This window comes from Sander vitreus, chromosome 18, assembly GCF_031162955.1.
Source record: "Sander vitreus isolate 19-12246 chromosome 18, sanVit1, whole genome shotgun sequence".
NCBI lineage: Eukaryota > Metazoa > Chordata > Actinopteri > Perciformes > Percidae > Sander > Sander vitreus.
Genome location: NC_135872.1, coordinates 16,313,460 through 16,334,537, shown reverse-complemented (window position 1 = coordinate 16,334,537; position 21,078 = coordinate 16,313,460). Strand labels below are relative to the sequence as shown.

Sequence of the window (21,078 nt, the reverse complement as noted above, 5' to 3'; positions counted from 1 at the left end):
ATGATCACATCTAAGATGTATGTTAGCAGTATCATTCAAAGGTATGTTTAAATCACTTGTGTATTTTATGTTTCCCTTGTTCATCAAGTCCCTTGTGTACCATCATTTTTGAATTCCTCTGCTTCCACCCTTAACGTTTGTCGTCTCTCAGTTAACCTCCATCCCATTCGTAACGCTATATTCATAATCCACAGTGTGAGGTGAAGCTGGCTCAGAAGCGTGGGCGCCTGGAGAGCAAACTGAGCGGCGGGCTCAGTGAGGATGAGGAGGGTGATGATGGCGGAGACTCTGACTCAGACGACGAGTCCTCAGCCAAAGCCCGCTACTTTGGCTACATCAAGCAGGGCCTGTATTATGTGACAGAGATGGAACGGTTCGCCCCGCCACGCAAACGCCCCCGCACCGTAATCAAGAATTACCGTCTGGTCAGCCTGAGGTCAACCACACCAGAGGAACTGTACCAGAGGAAGGTAGGCTTGTAAATCACTGAAGTATTAGTGTTCATCTTCACCTGCTGATGCTTATCCTTATCCTTACTCTCTTGAAGCACCAAACTCGTGCATCTCGTTAATAAGGGCAATAGCTTTGAATTTTGTCTCCAGAATGTGCTATACAGGTAAAAGCTTCTGTCAACATTGCTTTTTTAATGGCAGGATCAAAACTAAATTTGTAAAAGGGATGCAGATAACTTCATTGGTGTCCTACTTTTGGTTTTAAAGACATTCTTCCATGCCTGTCTCCATGTTGTCACATTTTAACTTTTAAAAAATCAAATTTTGAAAGTGCTGGATCAGATAAAGGGAGAATAATGAGCCCCCTGTATAGCTGCGGTTTAACATTGGCTATTCTGTTGTTCTGTTACATAGTTTTCTGTAAATATAGTCCAACCATTCTGATGACCACCATGATCCAGGAACTCTAAGAAATGGTTAGCACTGAAGACATTTAGACATCTGTTGCACAGCTCTAGAGACAGTGGTCGGTTGGTCGGTTGGTTGGTCGGTCGGTCGGTCGGTTGGTCGGTCAACCACTTTGGTCCAGACTGAAATATCCCTACAACTACCAGATGAATTGCCATGGAATTTTGTACACACATGTATGATCCCCATAGGATGAATCCTTATGACTTTGGTGTTCCCCTGACTTTTCCTCCAGTGCCACCATGAGGTTGACATTTGTGATTTTGAGAGAACTATCAACTGTTAGATGGATTGTCACGAAATTTGGTCCCTGCATTCATGTTCCCCACCGAGTGAAATTGTAATCACTTTGGTGATCTATTCACTTTTCATCCAGTGCCATCATAAGGTCAAAACTACACTTAGTCTGATACTTTTGGAATTACCAAATCCCTGCAAAAGTAATGACATTGCCATTGGCCTCAGTTGTACTTGTGCTTAGCGCTATTTGGCAAATGTTACCATGCTCACATGCACACTGTGCCTATGTACAGCCTTCCGGAGCTGCTAGCAGTAGTCTTTGAGGTTTGAGTGAATAGCCAGTTGGTTGGTTACTATGGTGCTTAGTGGAGAAGTCCCATCACAGTATTCATATTTCATAACATTTACATAATTTGTGTGATCAGTCTGGAAAGGTGCTTTTATTTGACAGTTCAGGTCGCATTTGCAGTAGGAGTACTCAGAATGAGGTAGCATATCTCATTCTGAGAGTCACAATGAAGAGTCACATTCTGCTACTGTTTACTTATTCATTGGGGCACACAACAAAATTCGTATGTGCTTAGGTGAGAAAATCTTTTGTCAGTGCTCATGCCTTCATGTTTTGATTTGAATGTTCTTTTAGCTCAGAAATCTAAACAGCAATTCCAGAGCTGACATGCAATTCTCTGCCTCACACAGTGTTATAAATTCATTTTTGCAAAGAAATGGATATTACCTATTTAATATTTCAAAGATACTCCATTCCTAATTCTACCACCCATTTTGTAAGGCTTTTATCATATGCAAAGTGATACATGAGTCACATTTGCCTCACTGCAATGCCAGTAATAATTTTTTAAGATCAATCGTCAATTCTCTTCAATGGCGGATATCACTTTTAACATGAAAGTCTTCATTTCTTTTGGCTGCTTAATTTAGCAGCAACTGAAGGACGTCACATGAATGCGTTTGGTCACTGACTGAATTATAACAGGATGATCTGCAAAATTGGTTTCTGACTAAATAAATGCTGTGCCAGCTCAGTGAAGTACTGTGGTTTTGTGGGCTTTAGCTCCAGAGTGCTGTTGAGGAGAAATGAAATGAAAACCAAGCAAGATGTTCAGTCTGCTTTAAAGCAATTTCTCAGTCCCAGGGGTTTCTCTGAAATGCTAATTGCTTCATTAGAAATATGGCTGTTGTTGCTCCTCGCTACAAATTGCAGCAGAGGCAACAACATGCTCTGTCATAAAGCACAGTATCGGCTTTCAACGGTCCCAAGTTTTAGCATGGTTCATCAGTCATTTTTATGACCCATCATCTACTTCCTTCTTCGTCATTGTCATCATCATTAGAAGCCATTTGTCATTGCCATCAATCCTAACAGTGGAGCGTTACAAAGTAATATATCATTATTATCTCTTTGTAACACTTGGTACCCGCGGCACTTCCCCAGCTGGTGCTCTCCTGTTGGATTTCTTTTTTTTTTTTTTTTTCTGTTCACATGTACTACATGTAGGTGTGTGAGGAGTGAAGGGGAGGAGGGGTGGCTTTGTTGTCTGCATGTGTATGTGTGTACATATTGTCTATGTCAGGGCCTACATATTGCTTGTGGTATATTTGAACAGGTTGACCTTTACACACTTCACATGCCCTCACAAACAGAAATCATCAGAATGACCTGATCTCTCCTCAGAGATACTCCTCAGTTGAGGTGTGTAGTCCAGTTGACTGTGAATAGACCAGAACAAGTGATTTGGGGTTATTTCCTCAAGTCAGCCTCTTCATGTGTTTAGGAGTTTGGCTTAACCCTGCCTGAGTGAGTAGCACACTGGCAAGGCTGTTAACAGTTTTATTAGCTGAATCCAGTGGGAGAAGCAAGCAGTTTTTGATGTCCTCCTATGTGAAGTTTTACTGTGTGGGGTTCTTATTGCCCTCAAGGAACCACAGTCTGGCTAATGTGTTGCTTTGTACTCCTACACAGAAAGAGATGGATACTCTGTGTGTATGTGCGTGTATGTGCGTGTGTGTGCGTATGTGTGTGTGCGTGCGTGTGCGTGCGCTTAAACACATGTACCTTCACACACACTGAGTGGGCCTGCATAGACTGAGGTGTCATGCTGTTGTTGGATCAAATGATTTTTCGAGACATTTATATGACACAAAACCTCTTTTAACATCACTGTGTTAACATCTTAGCGCATTGGGACAGTAGTAGTAGTAGTAGTAGTAGTTTTGAGTTAAATGCTAACATTAGCAAGCTAACATGCTCACATTGACTCAGCTAACATTCTGAGGTTAAGCCTGTTCTCCTCAATACAGCTATGTGCTAGGTTAGGTGTTATGTTAATCATGTTCAAATTTGAAATTGTCCACTACTTTGGCTTACAACCAAAATACCTGCACAATTAATACATTTACTACCAGACTCAGCATGCCAAGTAGCATATTTTAGCATGATAAAACGCTAAAGTAAGATGATGAACAGGATAAACATACCTGCTAAAAATCTGCATGTTAGTTCATTCGGAGCATGTTAGCATACAGCTGCTAGCGTGGCTGTAGACCACGCTGTGTGTTGTTATTTTAGTGAGCTAGCACTAACACTGTGTGTGATATTACGTCCTAATATGTGGCTCTGGATTCCTCCTTTGGTTTTTTTTTCTCTGTCTGTCCTTTTGATTTTCTTTCTTTAAATATCTCCAAATATTCCATTCCCCTTCAGCCATTCTCCTTATCCCTCTGTAGCAGACCCAATCCAGACTCTGTCGCATTGCACATTGCTACACAGATTGAAATCTGCATGTTAGAGCTGTTCCCATTTAGTCTTTAAGTATTAAGAGTGTGTACTCAGGATTTTGGAAGTGCAATAGTAGCTTGTGCACAGGTTTATTCAAAACCTTGGCTTATTTGTGTGTGTGATGAAAAAATTGAGCCATGGACTTTTCTCCTGTCTGTGTGTTTTTTTGCCAACATATTTACTTTATACACTGTGTGGTTTCAATTCTTTTTTTAGTCATTGAATTCTGTTTTGGAACACAGTGCATGAAGATTGAATCAGTAAAATGTGCAGTTCTGTTTATTGTGCCATGTATTTTTGTACTGTGATGGAAATTTGTATTCTTGAATCAGAAAATGAACAGTGTTCTTTAATTAGTGTTATGTCTGCTCAAATCCTGGATAAGCTTCTCATCTTATTTCTTTCACTTCACAAACTGAATCCGTTCCTTCGCTCATCTTTTCTGAGCCGTTTACATTTGAGTTAGTGCTGTCTGTTTCACAGTGTGAAGAAGACGTGTGTGTGTGTATATATATATATATATATATATATATATATATATATATATATATATATATATATATATATATATATATATTAATCATGATCTCATAAATAGTTTGTCGTGTGCATTTTTTGTTCATGCCACAGATTGACAATGAGGAATACGGTGAAGCCCTGTCTCTTGCCCAAGCATATAATCTGGATTCTGACCTGGTCTACCAGAGACAGTGGAGGAAGAGTACCGTCAGCATTGCCTCAATACAAGATTATCTGGTAAGAGATAGAAGAAATAAGAGAGATAGATGTCCAGAAAGGAGGAGGAGGAATTAAGAAGAGAAAGAGAGAAGAAGAATTGTATCAGATTTCTGGTGTTTATAACAGTATATGTCTGGTAAGAAATACACAGTATCTGTGTGTTGACGAGTAGGGGTACAGCACACGCTTAAGTGCAGCACAGCCCCCTTACTCTATTTCATGCATCATTTTTACCAATTTGTTGCAAATTTTCACATCCTTCCCTCATAATTCTGTATCACTTTTTATAACTAGCTCTTTATATCTTCTCAACTCATTTACCCTCCTTCCCACCCAAGAGCAAGATCTGCAAGCGCTCATGGGTGCTGCACGAGTGTGTGGAGCGCGTCCCAGAGAACGTTGACGCGGCCAAGGAGCTGCTGCAGTACGGCCTGAAGGGAACTGACCTCGAGGCCCTCATAGCCATAGGAAACAGGGAAGACGGGGGCAGGTAGGGCAACTCTCCAACACATGAACACACACCAATGCCAATCCTTGAACACAAATAGTAGGAATGTCAGTCGCTATTTGTTTCTTCTTCCCTCCGTCAACCTTAACCTCATTCTGCCTGCCTTATTTTGTTTATCCGTATTTACCTTTTAGGTACAGTTAGTGTCATTTCCTTGTCATCTTCCAGGTTCATCATGCCAGGCGACGTTGACCTCGACGACCTTCCCTACGAAGACATCCTGTCAGGCGATGAGGAGCTGGATATGAAGAAGGAGAGGGAGCAAAGGAAGAGACGGGAGCTGTTGGCCAGGGTCGACTTCAGCAGGTACACAAACAGTCTTTTTTTTATTTATTTTTTTATTTTTTATTTTTTATTTTTTTTTATTGATGCTTAAAGACACAAATACACAAAACATCATACACTGTCATGGTATGACAATACAGTTTCTCATACAAAAACAAGACACATACAACAAAAACATACAAAACAAAATAAAACAGAGGAAAACTGTTCAGGAATGAGTAGAGGAGACACAGACGGCGATCATTTTTTTTGGTTATTTTTAATTATATGAAGTGATTTAAGGAGCAAATCTATTTCTTGCTTAATACCTGGAAGGAAGGCTGTCCCTTTTGCCATTTCTTTTTATGAATAAAAAACTTAACTTGCAACACAAAAAAGTTCATTACGTATTCCAAAGTGTTATTATCAGGATTATCATAATAAAAAAGAAAATCTTTTTATGGATGGATGGATAAAAAAGGTGACTATTTAAGTCACTGAGAAATGTTTTAGTTTTCTCACATTCACAAAATATGTGTGATAGTGTTTCATCCACATCACCACAGAAGGAACAAGCACTACTTATGTCTGCATATTTGGCTACAGTAACAATCACGGGGTATATTTTATGAAGAATTTTGAATTGAACCTCCTTCACTTTATTTGTAATGCAGTATTTACTAGGTAACAACCAAGCTCTTTTCCAGTTAATATCAGGAATTAAAGATGCCCGGTAGAATTTCGTTCGAATAATGGTTATTATCACATTTTTTGTCTACCACATCAATCCTTATGTTGTGTTACATTGTCCAAACCAAAAGACAGGTGACTTTTCATGAGATGGATTAAAACCCCATAGGAATAGCTTTAATCAGTGTGTTAAATTCCCTAAATGGGACTGGGAAGCCATGACGTGATAAAAAAAAATGTCATATTTTAAAATAGCGCCACCATCAAATAAAGATATAATATTATGGATGCCACATTCAAACGGAAGGAAGGAAGGAAGGAAGGAAGGAAGATAACGGTGTTGCAGCAGCAAAATATCAGGCACACATACAGAGTATACATTAAATAATAGGAAACAATATACATGAAATAATAATAGAATACTACACAAGCACATGGTTGGCGAGCATCTGCCTTGCTGAAGTGTCGTTGTGCAAGTTACCAAAGCCCTTATCTCATGCTTATAATCCTTTTCCATTGTGGTACATAGTGTGTGGTCGGTTGGATTATTGGTTGGCCTGTTGTCTGGTTAGTTGGTCGCTCCAACACTTTGGTCCAGACTGAAACGTATCAACAACTATTGCATGGATCACCATGACATTTTGTACAAACGTTCATGGTTCATAGAGAATGAAGCCTACTGACTTTTATGATATCCTGACTTTTCCTCTAGCGCCACCATGAGGTTTACATTTGTGGTTCCACGTGAAATATCTTGACAACTAATCCAACAGATTGCCCTGAAATTTGCTACAGTATTCAATAGGAAAAATCGATTCATGTATGTATAGTCTGGCGACTGTACTGCTAACAGCAACTACATCATCATCGTTTCCAGCAAAACAGACCGAAAGCAGAAAATGCAGAAAATACATTTTATGTACTTTACAAATGAAATGGATGTCAGACTCTAGAAGTTTATTATTCAATTTTTGTTTTTGTTAAAAAGGGAAAAGAAAATACTCAATACTACCGAATTGCAATACAAATCAAGTTGGCACCCATGTATCATGAAAAAAATCATGTCAGCACTCAGACTCAGTCTTGTCACTAAATTGTTGGAAGCTATTATTTTTCACTAAACTCTTTAAGACTGCACTACCAGAATTCAACACCAGTTTCTGACTCTCAGTAGCAGTTGTTAAGTGGGTGGTAAAATCCCACAAAGGGAAACCAAGTCTATATCATTTTTTTCAAGATTATTTTTTTGGGCCTTTATTTGACAGGACAGATAAAGACATGAAAGGGGAGAGAGAGGGGTTGACATGCCGCAGGTTGGAGTCGAACCCTGCACCGCGGACTAAACCTTTATATACGTGCGCCCTCTCTACCAACTAAGCTATCTCGGCGCACACCAAGTCTATATCATTGATGGGACTGCTTCGGTGCCGCAGGAAATTCCGCCAGATGCATGTATTTTCGCCGATTTCCGTTTCCTTCCGCTTTCTTTGTGTTGGATTTTTAAACTCCGGTGGATTTATGAGGACTATGGTTAACTGCTCCTCAGATCTCTGCAGCGTAAATCCAGACAGCTAGCTAGACTATCTGTCCAATCTGAGTTTTCTCTCACAAGACTATTTTACAGCGGCTCCGTGCAGAGCTTAGCACAGCCCATGACGATTATGATCGGTTTAAAGAAATGGCAATAAACCAGAGCACGTTTTTCTCCCATCCCGGAATGCTGTGTGGAGTAGCCAGACCCTCTTCTGCGCCGCAGGGTGTAGATTAGTGTTGGGCATCGAAAACCGATTCCTACTTGGAATCGTTTCAAAAATTACGATTCCAGTGGAATCATTTCTTTATTGGAATCGTTTGGAATCGTTTGGAGGATTTGGTTTCAAATCTGATCATGGGTTCCAAAAAGGCGCTTGTTGTGTTGCAGCCTTGGAGCACAGTAAGCAGCGCTCTAGTGTGGCTTTATTTTACGTTGAAAAAGCCCGGTAAAACTGCAACCCACCATTGAATCAAAATAAAACTTTCCTCTTATTTGTGAAATAAGCATGTGACCCGTTTCAACTCCACCCCTCAAAGAATCGGAATCGAGAATCGATAAGAACCGGAATCGAAAGGAAGAATCGCAATTGGAATCAGAATCGTTAAAATCCAAACAATGCCCAACCCTAGTGTGGATGGTCTGGCAAAGCAAGACTAAAGGAAACCTGACGCTGACCGGTGTGAGTTGCCCAGTCAGCAGGTTGTTGCCTATTGTTTAAAGAGCTTAAATTAAGTCATTATTATTCACGGTATAAACTGTCATGACAGGGGTAGCGACTGCACTTCGATTTGTGTAAAAATAATGAAAAGGAGAGATTGTGGTGACGGTATTTAAGGGTTAGACAAGGTAACAATGAAGAAATGGGAGAGGGCTTCCAAATTTAACACCTATTGTTTGATTAGGTCGCACACCGGAGAGAGGGGATCATAAAGGCAGGGACATTAATGAGGATGAGGGAGCGAGAGGGAGAGAGCGTTGGTGGAGATTAGTGGGTAATCTGCTGGAGGTAATTTATGCCTTTGTTGTTGAGTGCCCAGGGAAAGACTAATGAAAAACTCTTTAGTGATCACTAATCACCTCTCTCTCTCTCACTCACTCACACACACACACACACACACACACACACACACACACACACACACACACACACACACACACACACACACACGCCCATGTATCATGAAACACTCTTAAGCTTAATATGAGCCCATACACTTGTTACACACATCTGATAATATTAACACAAGATAATACACGGAAATAAATGATGCACAATTAAAATGCATACCCATACTGCGTTTATGCAAGAAAGCCTTGTGCAAACAGGTATTTCAAGCTTCAGTTGCTAGATTGTGCTGTCTCTGTTGTTCTCCTCACCTCAGATACTTAACCAGTGAGGCTCGGGTCTGCATTTGAATTAGAAGGGGCAGAAACACTGTAATGTCACCCCCAAAGCTTGTTTAATTTTTTTTGTTTTTATTGTGGACCTTTAGTCCATGTCAGATAAAGAAAAGATAGAGGATGAGAAAGAGATAGAAGGAAGTTAATAAAATGAGAATTTACTGACATTAAAAAAAACTAAATTAACTAAACTAACTAAATTACATTAAATCACCAGTGAATTACCTTCTTTAAATCTGCTGATTTCATAGTGTCTGCCAGGCAGCTCAGCGTGTGTCCCCAAAATGTCTTTTTATATATATATATACATATATATATTGTGTGTGTGTGTATGTTTGGGTGCAGCGAAGCCCCTCAATAATGGATCTGCCCATGTTGCCTTGAGGCTTGCGGCCAAGGTCTGAGACAGATAATAATTCTCTTAATTTCTTTTTAACTACACCACCATTACAGAAATGGCTTGGTATTGATCACAGATGCTGTGTGTGTGTGTGTGTGTGTGTGTGTGTGTGTGTGTGTGAGATGCTCTTGTGTGTAGATAAGGACTGTATTTAACTACTGACTGTCGCCCCGAGTGCATCTTTTGTCCCTCTGCGTGTTTTGTGTGTGTGTGTGTGCGTGCGTGTGTGTGCGCGCTTGAAAGACTATCACCAGTTGGTACAATGCAATAACGTGTGATTATTCTTAACTCTTGGGTTGAAAAGAGAAAAAAAAGACTTGGAAGAGCCTCTTAAAGATTGCCATTGGCAGTTCTTGTCACATTTTCAATAATCTGAAATAAACCCACGTGATCAATTTTTGCTGTCATATATAAGATGCTGAAAGATGTTCATTTCCCTTTCAGCAAACACACGTTTGTTTAAACGAAGCAATAAAATGATAGATGTTAATGTACTTCTTCAGCCTCTCTTGTTACTACCAGCTTTACCCCTATAGACAATGTGTTGTACTTGCACTGCATTCAGTTGTCCTGAGATGTAACGTTATATAAAATACAGTCTTCCTCAGGACTTGGTTATTGCTTCATATTCTTAACTGTCATGCTCCTCTCTTTTAAAACTGTGTTGGCTGCTGCATGCAGACAGTTTTATCCTTTAGCTTCTTTATTATGAGAGAGAGAGAGAGAGAGAGAGAGAGAGAGAGAGAGAGAGAGAGAGAGAGAGAGAGAGAGAGAGAGAGAGAGATCTGCCGCAGGTGTTTATGTTCTTATCTGATCAGATTCAGACCTCAATCAGAAGTATCATTTTCTCATCTGCTCCAGCATTGGTCGTGTGCGTTTGTGTCTCTGTGTGTGTGCATAGACAACTGTTTATGATTTTACTGTGGCATCCATGGGCATGTGAAGACACAAGAAGAAAGAATTTTGTCCCTCACACTGGCTGATAATCGCTTTTATCACACACTGCATTTGTGTGTGTGTGGGCCTGTTTATGCGGTTCAATCTCTGTCCAGTACAGTCATATTCAGGGTGTTTGTACAGAGATGGAGGAGCAATGCCATCTGTCTGTAATAACCTGCAGTCCTGATAGCTTCAAAATATAAGACACACACACACACACACACCTTGAAGCGATCAGGGTTTGGTCACTTTACACATTAGACAGCATGTGCAATGGTGTGTAAAAGTCTAAAGCACAGTTTAGGTTGTGCACATTATATTTTAAACCTCAGAGCCCTTAATCAGATGTGTTGCAGTGTTTATGTTCACTCCTGGTCCTCTCTTTACAAGTTTTCCCCTTCACTCTCTGTTTATTGTAAGGGCAAATCAAGGAACTAATATAAACCTTTGCAAAGATGCAGGCACCATGTTACCCTTTTGGTGTACAGCCAGGTTGCCCATTTGTATGTGTAATCATGTATTGCACGCTGTTTGTACTGTACATCCGTGGAATTCAGCAGCAGGATTAGCAATTGTGGACCTGGGTTGAACATTAACACAATGCCACGCCGGTGTATGTCTATGAAGCAGAGAAAAAGTTTAAGACCTTTAATCAATGGCTGATGTTAAATCCCTAACTGGTAATTGGGATTGGAATGCCATATAATACACAAACCAAAGCACCGTTCTAATTGAAATTCTGAGCTGCTGGTGGCATTACAGGAACAATCAGAGGATCACCAAAGTCATTAGGATACATCGTCTGGCTAGCATGGCACTTTTACAGATTTTACAGTTGATTTAATAAACAGTTTTGCTGTAAATTAAGAGGTTTATCAAACCTTGAGAATGAGACATGTCCTGTCACCATGTTCTCTTCTTTTGAGGCCATTTTGTTGACGTTGGAATTCCTGATTGAGCTATCATTCGAAACCAGAGAGGACAAGAGACGGGGTAAAATAGTTTTCTAACATCTCCTCTCATATCGTCTCCTTCTCTCCCTATCCCTCCTCTATCTCCACTTTTTAAACATATGCTCTGAAGAGGCAGAGCAAAGCAATAATTACCACTAGTACGAGTGCTAAGCTGCCAGTCTTTGATGTGCCAGAGAGTGTGTTGAGCCAGTGTTAATCTCTGTTAGTCTGTGTAGAGGAACCCTGTTAAGGCTTGATAGCGCACTCTGTAATGAGGGATTAGGGATTAAGATGGCGGTGGAGAGGTCAGCTCTCCTGGGGTCACACTGCGGTTGATCCAGGCCAAGTTTTTAGGGAGCTTTGGGCACGGCTCCACCTGGTCAGATCATTTACTTCCTTGTGGATTGTACGTAGAGGTTGTGTGAATATGTGGTGGAAAATGTTTTATTTTACTCCGAGTATGTGTGAACTGATGGGACGTACCTGACCACTCGCAGTATTTTCCAGCCTTGTGGTTCCTTTCCCTTGGGCATACCTTTCGTGATTGAATTGTAGGTAGATCCTCTATAACCTAGCGCCTTGGTGTTTTGTCTTCATCCAATTTATTTATGGTCGTGATTAAATGACATTGAAAATAGATTTGATTCTCAAAGGGCAATCACTCACCTCATTGACAACTAGCATCCCATACATAACAACCAAAGGGTTTTTGTGGTCATAAGGAGTTGATTTGTTGCCCTTAGAAAATGATTAGGTCTAGAGGGCACTATGTGGTATTATAGTCACCAGTCCCAAGCATTGTTATATACGGTAGGTCCCTGCGGGTATACTGTATAGGGTCAATTTAAAGTTAATTCAAAGCGGTGTGTGTGTGTGTGTGTGAGACAATAATCAGATCTTGTATTTTGAGTTTTCAAGGTGGCATTTAAGATGTTAATTGTGATTTTTGAAGTGATTGTGCAGGCATGCTGTTGATTTATGTGTATATGTGTATGCTTAGGTTGACTCTGGAGCAGAAAGAGCTGTGTCGGAGCCGACTGAAACTACTCTCCTACCTGGACCGACTGGAAACATACGAGGTAACAACCGTCACCCACCATGTGTCGGGTACTCTGGGAAATAGTTAATGAGTAGTTGTTACACAGCCTGAAGTCATACTGAGAAAATGTAGTATAATAGTTAAAAAGACTTACTTAAGGCTGCAACTTATGATTATTTTTATTATCGATTCATCTTCCGATATTCATCTTAATTAACCGTTTGTCTATGAAATGTCAGCAAATAGTGAAAAAGCCCACCACAGTCTCCAGACCAGAACTCAAAGTTTTGCACTTAACTATCATAGAAGACCACATTTACTGCAAAATATTCACATTTGAGAAAAAGAAGATTGTACCGTTTTGCTTAAAAAAATGAATCAAACAACTAATCAATGATCAAAATTGCTTTTATTACCAATTGACTGTTTGATTAACTGCTACTTGTGTCAGCTCTAGATTTAATAATAAATATGAACCATCAAATTGACAGGTGTAAAAGTCTGCTACTGTCACTTAACTGTGAAATGAGGGGTTCAGAGAGGTTACTTTAATAACACCCTGACTGCACTGCAGCAGCCGCTTCAGTCCTCTGTCAGTGTCTGCACTGGACCCGTTCAGCCACAACTTGTGTAAAAGGGAAGAAACATCTTTTGGGTCATGGTTATGTGCACAAAGAAGAAGTTGTTACGGCCTGTGTAGACACCTTAGTTGAATAAAATGAAAGCATATCCATGTGTGAGATGGGTGACTGAAACGCCTCTTGTGTGAACACAGTGTTAGACCAAAAAGAAATAATAAAAAAAAAAATCATCATTATTGAAACTCCTTCTAATCGTGTGTTGATTGGTCCAGCTTAGAGCCAGTGGGCTCAGTGGAGTCTGAATGGATGTTTTCCGGACTAATGCCTCATTATGCAAACTGATCTCACAACATCAAGGCTTGTTTCTGTGAGACTATATGGAAAGGAGACTGTTTGAAGTACTATTAACTACTATTAAGTTTGAGGGTCACCAAAGGAGAATATTATGTGTTTATTTTCATGTTTCATTTAAGTTAATGTTTTTGTTGAACATTTTTTATTGCTTAGTTGTTTTCCAATTGGAATCCTAATGCTTTTCTATATATACAGTGGGGAGAACAAGTATTTGATACACTGCTGATTTTGCAGGTTTTCCCACTTACAAAGCATGTAGAAGTCTGTAATTTTTATCATAGGTACTCTTCAACTGTGAGTGACGGAATCTAAAACAAAAATCCGGAAAATCACATTGTATGATTTTTAAGTAATTAATTTGCATTTTATTGCATGACATAAGTATTTGATACATCAGAAAAGCAGAACTTAATATTTGGTACAGAAACCTTTGTTTGCAATTACAGAGATCATACGTTTCCTGTAGTTCTTGACCAGGTTTGCACACACTGCAGCAGGGATTTTGACCCACTCCTCCATACAGACCTTCTCCAGATCCTTCAGGTTTCGGGGCTGTCGCTGGGCAATACGGACTTTCAGCTCCCTCCAAAGATTTTCTATTGGGTTCAGGTCTGGAGACTGGCTAGGCCACTCCAGGACCTTGAGATGCTTCTTACGGAGCCACTCCTTAGTTGCCCTGGCTGTGTGTTTTGGGTCGTTGTCATGCTGAAAGACCTAGGCACGACCCATCTTCTTCTTACTGAGGGAAGGAGGTTGTTGGCCAAGATCTCGCGATACATGGCCCCATCCATCCTCCCCTCAATACGGTGCAGTCGTTCTGTCCCCTTTGCAGAAAAGCATCCCCAAAGAATGATGTTTCCACCTCCATGCTTCACGGTTGGGATGGTGTTCTTGGGGTTGTACTCATCCTTCTTCTTCCTCCAAACATGGCAAGTGGAGTTTAGACCAAAAAGCTCTATTTTTGTCTCATCAGACCACATGACCTTCTCCCATTCCTCCTCTGGATCATCCAGATGGTCATTGGCAAACTTCAGACGGGCCTGGACATGCGCTGGCTTGAGCAGGGGGACCTTGCGTGCGCTGCAGGATTTTAATCAATGACGGTGTAGTGTGTTACTAATGGTTTTCTTTGACACTGTGGTCCCAGCTCTCTTCAGGTCATTGACCAGGTCCTGCCGTGTAGTTCTGGGCTGATCCCTCACCTTCCTCATGATCATTGATGCCCCACGAGGTGAGATCTTGCATGGAGCCCCAGACCGAGGGAGATTGACCGTCATCTTGAACTTCTTCCATTTTCTAATAATTGCGCCAACAGTTGTTGCCTTCTCACCAAGCTACTTGCCTATTGTCCTGTAGCCCATCCCAGCCTTGTGCAGGTCTACAATTTTATCCCTGATGTCCTTACACAGCTCTCTGGTCTTGGCCATTGTGGAGAGGTTGGAGTCTGTTTGATTGAGTGTGTGGACAGGTGTCTTTTATACAGGTAACGAGTTCAAACAGGTGCAGTTAATACAGGTAATGAGTGGAGAACAGGAGGGCTTCTTAAAGAAAAACTAACAGGTCTGTGAGAGCCGGAATTCTTACTAGTTGGTAGGTGATCAAATACTTATGTCATGCAATAAAATGCTAATTAATTATTTAAAAATCATACAATGTGATTTTCTGGATTTTTGTTTTAGATTCAGTCTCTCGCAGTGGAAGTGTACCTATGATAAAAATTACAGACCTCTACATGCTTTGTAAGTAGGAAAACCTGCAAAATCGGCAGTGTATCAAATACTTGTTCTCCCCACTGTGTATATATATATATTTTTGAAACGAAGATATCTACGTGAGTGGCATTTTAAGTATTTAAATAAAATAATGAAGGGTTTGGCAACTAGCAAGCTGAGAGACAAATTTGATATAACAAAAATATGGGTTTGCTCTAATACTAATAGGCCTACAGTAAATTATAAGCATCAGTGCAGCATAGATAGATACACACTTAAAGTGGAACTTTGACACTTGCAACCACTTAACACTGGAACACTGGATCTCCGATGAATAATGTTAACACGCACGCCCTATTCATCCACAATAAATCACAGATGAACATGGCCATACTTTCTCCCGTGCAGGAGAGGAAAGATGAGATTTCACCCTGCTACATATTCAACTCAGTCAGAATGATGCCTCTCTTTATTCGGACATTGTCATGGTAACTGCAGCCCTCGTCAGATTCCTTTTGCCCCAATCCATTTTCTCTGGCTGTCTATGAATATGATATTAGGGTTTTTATCATCCCGTCTTGGGCTGACTCTGTCTGCATAGAGCCCATTCAAAGGCTATCCATCAGACACAGACTCACACTCACACACACACACACACACACACACACACACACACACACACACACACACACACACACACACACACACACACACACACACACACACACACACCGCACATGCACCCTTGCATAGAGGATGCTGCAGAGATTTTCTACACAGAGACACACATAAGTCCTTCTAGCCACTTGCGCACACTTACACACTCTCGTACCTTCCTCAGATGGTTCCAACTAAAATGACAAGACAGATGCATGTTAGAAAGTTAAATAGCATCTCTGTTGACTTTGTCTTTGTGCATTCATCTGCAGTCACATCCTTTACGCACTCTTTTCCCTCTCGTCTTTAGTTTGACTTTTTACCCACTCACACTATTTTGTCTGGAAAGATAACCCTCTGCTTCACAAATGTCTCTTTATGAACAACAGTTGTATTCCTCAATTCTTCTGGTCTACCCCCTCCCTCTTTCTCTTGCTTTACACTCTCCAGGAGATACTTGGTGGGCCTCACGCAGCAGAGCAGAAATATGATGCAGAGTTCTTCAAGAAGTTCCGCAGTCAAAATATCGTTTTGTCAGCAAGAAACTATGCCAGGGTAACATCATCCTCTTGTTTTGTTCAAAGTGTCTTGCTAGTGATCTCACTTAATTTGGTTGTCTTAGCTGTCGGCATCTCCATTTGGCACTAATGTGATATACGCTCGCAAAACGATTGCAGTCTAATGCAACAGTCCAGCAATACATCCTAACTATAATATTCACAAAGGTAGGATGTATTGCTAGGGGTAACTAATAAACTGGCAACTGTGTGTGCTTCTTTGTGTTTCCTACAAAGGGGTTTTAGACCTATTTCTTCTCTACTATAAATATATTGCATTCGAATTAGCTGCTTTGTGTGAATAATTAGATTGTCATTATTGTCATATGTTGTGCTAGTACGGTAATCACATACAAGTCGATTTAGTTAAAGGGTTTCAGTAGTTGGATCATGCATTTGTTTGCCTGCAGGAGAGTAACGTTCAGGCCCTGGACATCCTGTTCACGTACCACGGAGCCGAACTCCTCCAGCATCGGCTAGCTATCCTTCACAACTTTCCAGAAACCACCTCTCCACACGAGTACACCATCCTGCTGCCTGAAGCCTGGTAAGACACACACAACTGCACACAGTCATGAGTTAAAGGTGCTGTAGGTAGGATTGCGAAGATCCAGGACTTTGCCAAAAAATTTTTACATCAACAACTTCTCAGTCCCTCCCCCCCTTTCTGCTAAAGCCCAAAACGTTCTCCTAAGCCCCTCCCCCCACAAGGGAGAATGAATGCGTGTGCATGAGCAGTGATTGACACACAGTTCATTCTTGTCTAGTCAGATGTAGTAATATTGTAATTTACACTACACTATTGCACACAAAAAAAAATCCATTAAGATGTACTGATATAGACAAACATTTATACCTTTTTTTTTTTAACAAACATTGTAACATTAAACTGAATCCCTCAGTGCAGTTTAAATACCATTTAAAAACGAACATTTAGAAATTTTACAACAATTTACTTTGCAAACTTTAGATGCAGCGGTGTAAAAATGCATGCATTACCTCAGGGACAGCACACAGGCGCCTTCTCTGATGTCTGAAAATCCACATTTACACCTCTGGAATGCACAAGTGGCACGTCTCACTACATTTCAAATTAAAATCGCTGTAATCTGGAATCACACCTCTGTCGGAGCGCTCACTCTGAGGTCTTTCTCACTTTTTATTCAGCCTTTATTCTCACTGTTACACAGCAGGAATCTTTCTTGCAGCTTAATGGCTGACATTTGCAAACATAGCAATGGCAGAAAAAGAGAGACACTTAATTGACACTTATAAATTTGCATGCAAACAACATTTAACATTTAAAATGATACAATACTCGCGGCAATGGTTGCCACTTGTCGGCCTGCACTTTAGTTGTGTTCTAGTTTTCATCTTTCAGTTCCTGCTGTGGAAATGAAGGAACGCTGAAGGGGAGGGAGTCGGGGTAGGGGATATGTGAGAAGGAGATGATGGAGGAGTTTTTTGGAGGGGAAGAAGTCATTCCTCACCCCTTTATGGTTCACTAAGAGAGGTGACAGACAGACTGGACTTACTGATGAGTGCAGCCAGCCATCCGTTTTGCCTTTTTGTTTCCCCTAACTCGCTTCTCCTTTTTCCCTTTCCTACATTTTCAACTGTTCCTATATTGCCTGAGCCAGTTTTTAATTTTTTCATAAATCACATATACATTTGTATAAAGAACAACACAAATACAAGGCCATAGTCCGTTGGAGCTAAAGAACATATAAATGGATAGAAATGATTGTTCTTACGGCCTCCACCGCCACACACACACACACACACACACACACACACACACACACACACACACACACACACACACACACACACACACACACACACACACACACACGCCTCTCCCTTTTATTAGCCATATCTGAGTTTGTATGGAGGTCATGTGGCTGTAGCTCTGCAGTGAGCATCCATCATGGCTCTGCCGCTGTGGGGCAGTTTCCTATTTTCCCAGCCTGTGAGCACCAACTGCTCCTCCCAACAGCGCGTTGCTCCTCCACTGCAGCAGACGGAGTCAGCTCACGCCATCTGTTTGGAGCTCACTCACTCTATAGTGGAGTCTTGCTTCACTGAAAGGGGGAAAATATTTTTCTGTAATATTAATCAGATCTGCAAGGAGACCTCTAGGCGTGCGGAAGAAAGCTAGCTTTAAAGGGTTGGCCCGGTGGAAATAAAAATAAACCAAAACACCAGCTCCAAGTTTGCTTTGCATCTCCATATCCCTCCCTGACTCTCTCAGGCTGACGTGAAGTAGATTAGGGGAGCGGGCACGGAATAATTCATTCCTCCCATCGATATCCGAGCTCTCGCACCAATATTTACTCTCCACCCTCTAACCTGGCTGTCTTTAATGAGGAAAGAGGACCAGGGAGTTGGGGAACGACAGAATAAAAAAAAAAAAAAAGAGTATGAGGTTCACTTTCCGTGTGCATTTTAGAGGAAGAACTGAGACTTCTTGATCTCTGTCTTCTTGGTGTTAAAACTCCAATCTGAATGGATGAACTTGTGCTGGAGTGTTGGTAAAAATCTTCCTACTTTTGTGCATTGACATAAATCACATCTGCTCCTCGGACACATCTTATGTATTTTGTGATTGGATAGAATTTATGGCGGTGTTAAAAAACTGCTGCAGCGTGTGTGCACTCGGCCTTTAACTGCACCAAAGCTATGGATGATTTGTAGCCCGCACTATCTCCTTGAGTTTTACAGCCACAGTACATAGTTTTCTGTCTACAGACGAATAGATAACAAGAAGAAATGCATTAATCCTAGAATAAGATATAAACAGCTTCTGTTCACCCCGGTGCCTCAGTATGTGTGCGTGCATTCATATACTTCTGCGAGTGTGTGTCTGAGTCTCGTCAGCACTGACACGCGAGGTTACAGAATCATTCTTCACTTTGGTTTCTTTTTTGTCTGTTCCCTATTTATCTTCCTCAGACCTGTCACACTCAAGGAGACCAGGAAGAAGTAAAGCTTAGTACCAACATGGCGTTTAGGAAATAAAAGTCCTGGCTATTTACAACCGAGGCACAACAACTCAGACTCTTTTCCAAAATTGTTTATTGCTGTGCTTTTGTTTTGTCTTTTTTCCTCACACGTTCTTTGCCTATTATGCTCTGCTGTTTCCATTTCCCTTATGTTGCTACCTCTCACCAGTGTTTTCCTGTAGTTTATGACCATGTATAGTTTGGGACAGTAAATGTCTTTGCTGATTTATCAAGTGCCATTATAGGTGGGTGGGTAGATTATTTTGACTCCTGGCTAGTCATTGGCCTTTGTTCTGATATTTGCTCTTGAGCATGTTTTTTCCAACAATTGGACCCTTCCTCTAATTTAGTATCCCTCCCCTCCTCTCTTCTTCTATGTCTTGCTCTGCCTCTTTCTCTCATTTTGACTTATTTGTCTCTTTCTGTTTTTCTATTACCCTCTTAGCATGAATGACGGAGGTGAGTTGGAGTTGATTCCGTGGGACGAGCAGAGACACAGAGAGATGGACTGGTGTGAGGCAGAGGAGTTCAGGTAAACGGCAAACACACCAACATCATCACATTGTACACTAAGCGTTATAATAAACCAATTCTTTAAATCGACTGATATCATAGCAAAATCTCTCCATACCCACGATAACAAAACCACTGAGTGTAGAGTTGTTAAAATTCATGCTCCACACAGGCCAGATGCTTGTGCTGGCATCATTATGTGAAACAAAACATGACATCCTATTATCTAAATGTGAAACAGAACCATAACAAACTAATACCAAATCTTGTTGCACTGCCAATTTATGCCATTTGCTTGCTCCAGGAGGGAGGCCAGCTTCATTTACAATTTAATTTAGCAAGCTCTTTTGTTTTTATTACTCTTTGGTTGTAGAGTCATAATATCAGTTGGCTATTGTGGTACGCATGGCCAGGGATTGCAGGGTGAAATTTTCTGTTTATTTTCTCTCTCTCTCTTCTCGCTCTAACCCTATATCCTCCTCCTGATGAGGGCGGTGATATTCTATTTTTTGGTTATTCTCAACAAATCCCATGAGAAGACACTGTGTTACTCTGCCTCTCAGTACTCTCCCCCTGTCTGTGGCTTCCACCCCGAGCCCATTGGCTGCTACTGAACACGAAACTCTTTGACAACGGATCTTGAATATATCATTGTCATTTTTAAAATGCAAAATGTATTTACAGCAGCAGGACAGTGAATGTCGGATCGACTCAAAATAAACTGGAGTGCCCCTTTTTATTGTAATGAAGAAACATGTCGGCAAGTGCACCAGTGAGACTTTTTTTATAGATTTTGTACTAAAATTAAGCTCTATGGCACAGAGCAATCAGCAATATCAGACAATACTTGTTAGCAGGATATATGTATTGTTGTTTTTGCTTTTAATGCATGCATCTAACTCCACTCTCCCTCCATGTCTTCCTCAGAGCAATGCTGGACCAGAACTTGTTTGATGATGACAGTTTCCTGTACGAGGGGGCTCCAGAGCTGCTGAGGTTCCGCACAGCCACACCTGCCATCGAGCTGCTGACCGACTGGTACCAAAGCAGAGCTAAGGACATCGACTCCGGCTCCAGACAGGTGCGAACGCTTAATGTCTTTGCAGGTTCTCAGTCGCGGCTATAAAACAATAAGCAGTGAGTGCATCTCTGCAGAATCAAAGCATCAGACTGTTGATTGCCACAAAGGCACTTTGCTCAAGAAAGGTTTTGGCTTCCAACAGATCCCACTTACCGTTAAGGTGGAACATTTTTCACACTCTGCCAAGGTTCCTTT

General features: G+C 41.0%; 1 protein-coding gene across 1 annotated transcript in view; it reads left to right on the top strand.

Moving 5' to 3' along the window:
• nbas (NBAS subunit of NRZ tethering complex) overlaps window positions 1-21,078 on the top strand; it is a 173,039-nt gene that overhangs the window by 21,616 nt on the left and 130,345 nt on the right. Inside the window, exons 15-23 of the mRNA XM_078275300.1 lie at window positions 195-470; window positions 4,588-4,713; window positions 5,034-5,185; window positions 5,372-5,509; window positions 12,385-12,463; window positions 16,178-16,282; window positions 16,695-16,831; window positions 19,735-19,821; window positions 20,730-20,883. Coding sequence (XP_078131426.1) covers window positions 195-470; window positions 4,588-4,713; window positions 5,034-5,185; window positions 5,372-5,509; window positions 12,385-12,463; window positions 16,178-16,282; window positions 16,695-16,831; window positions 19,735-19,821; window positions 20,730-20,883 — 1,254 coding nt within the window. The remainder of the gene's footprint in view (window positions 1-194; window positions 471-4,587; window positions 4,714-5,033; window positions 5,186-5,371; window positions 5,510-12,384; window positions 12,464-16,177; window positions 16,283-16,694; window positions 16,832-19,734; window positions 19,822-20,729; window positions 20,884-21,078) is intronic.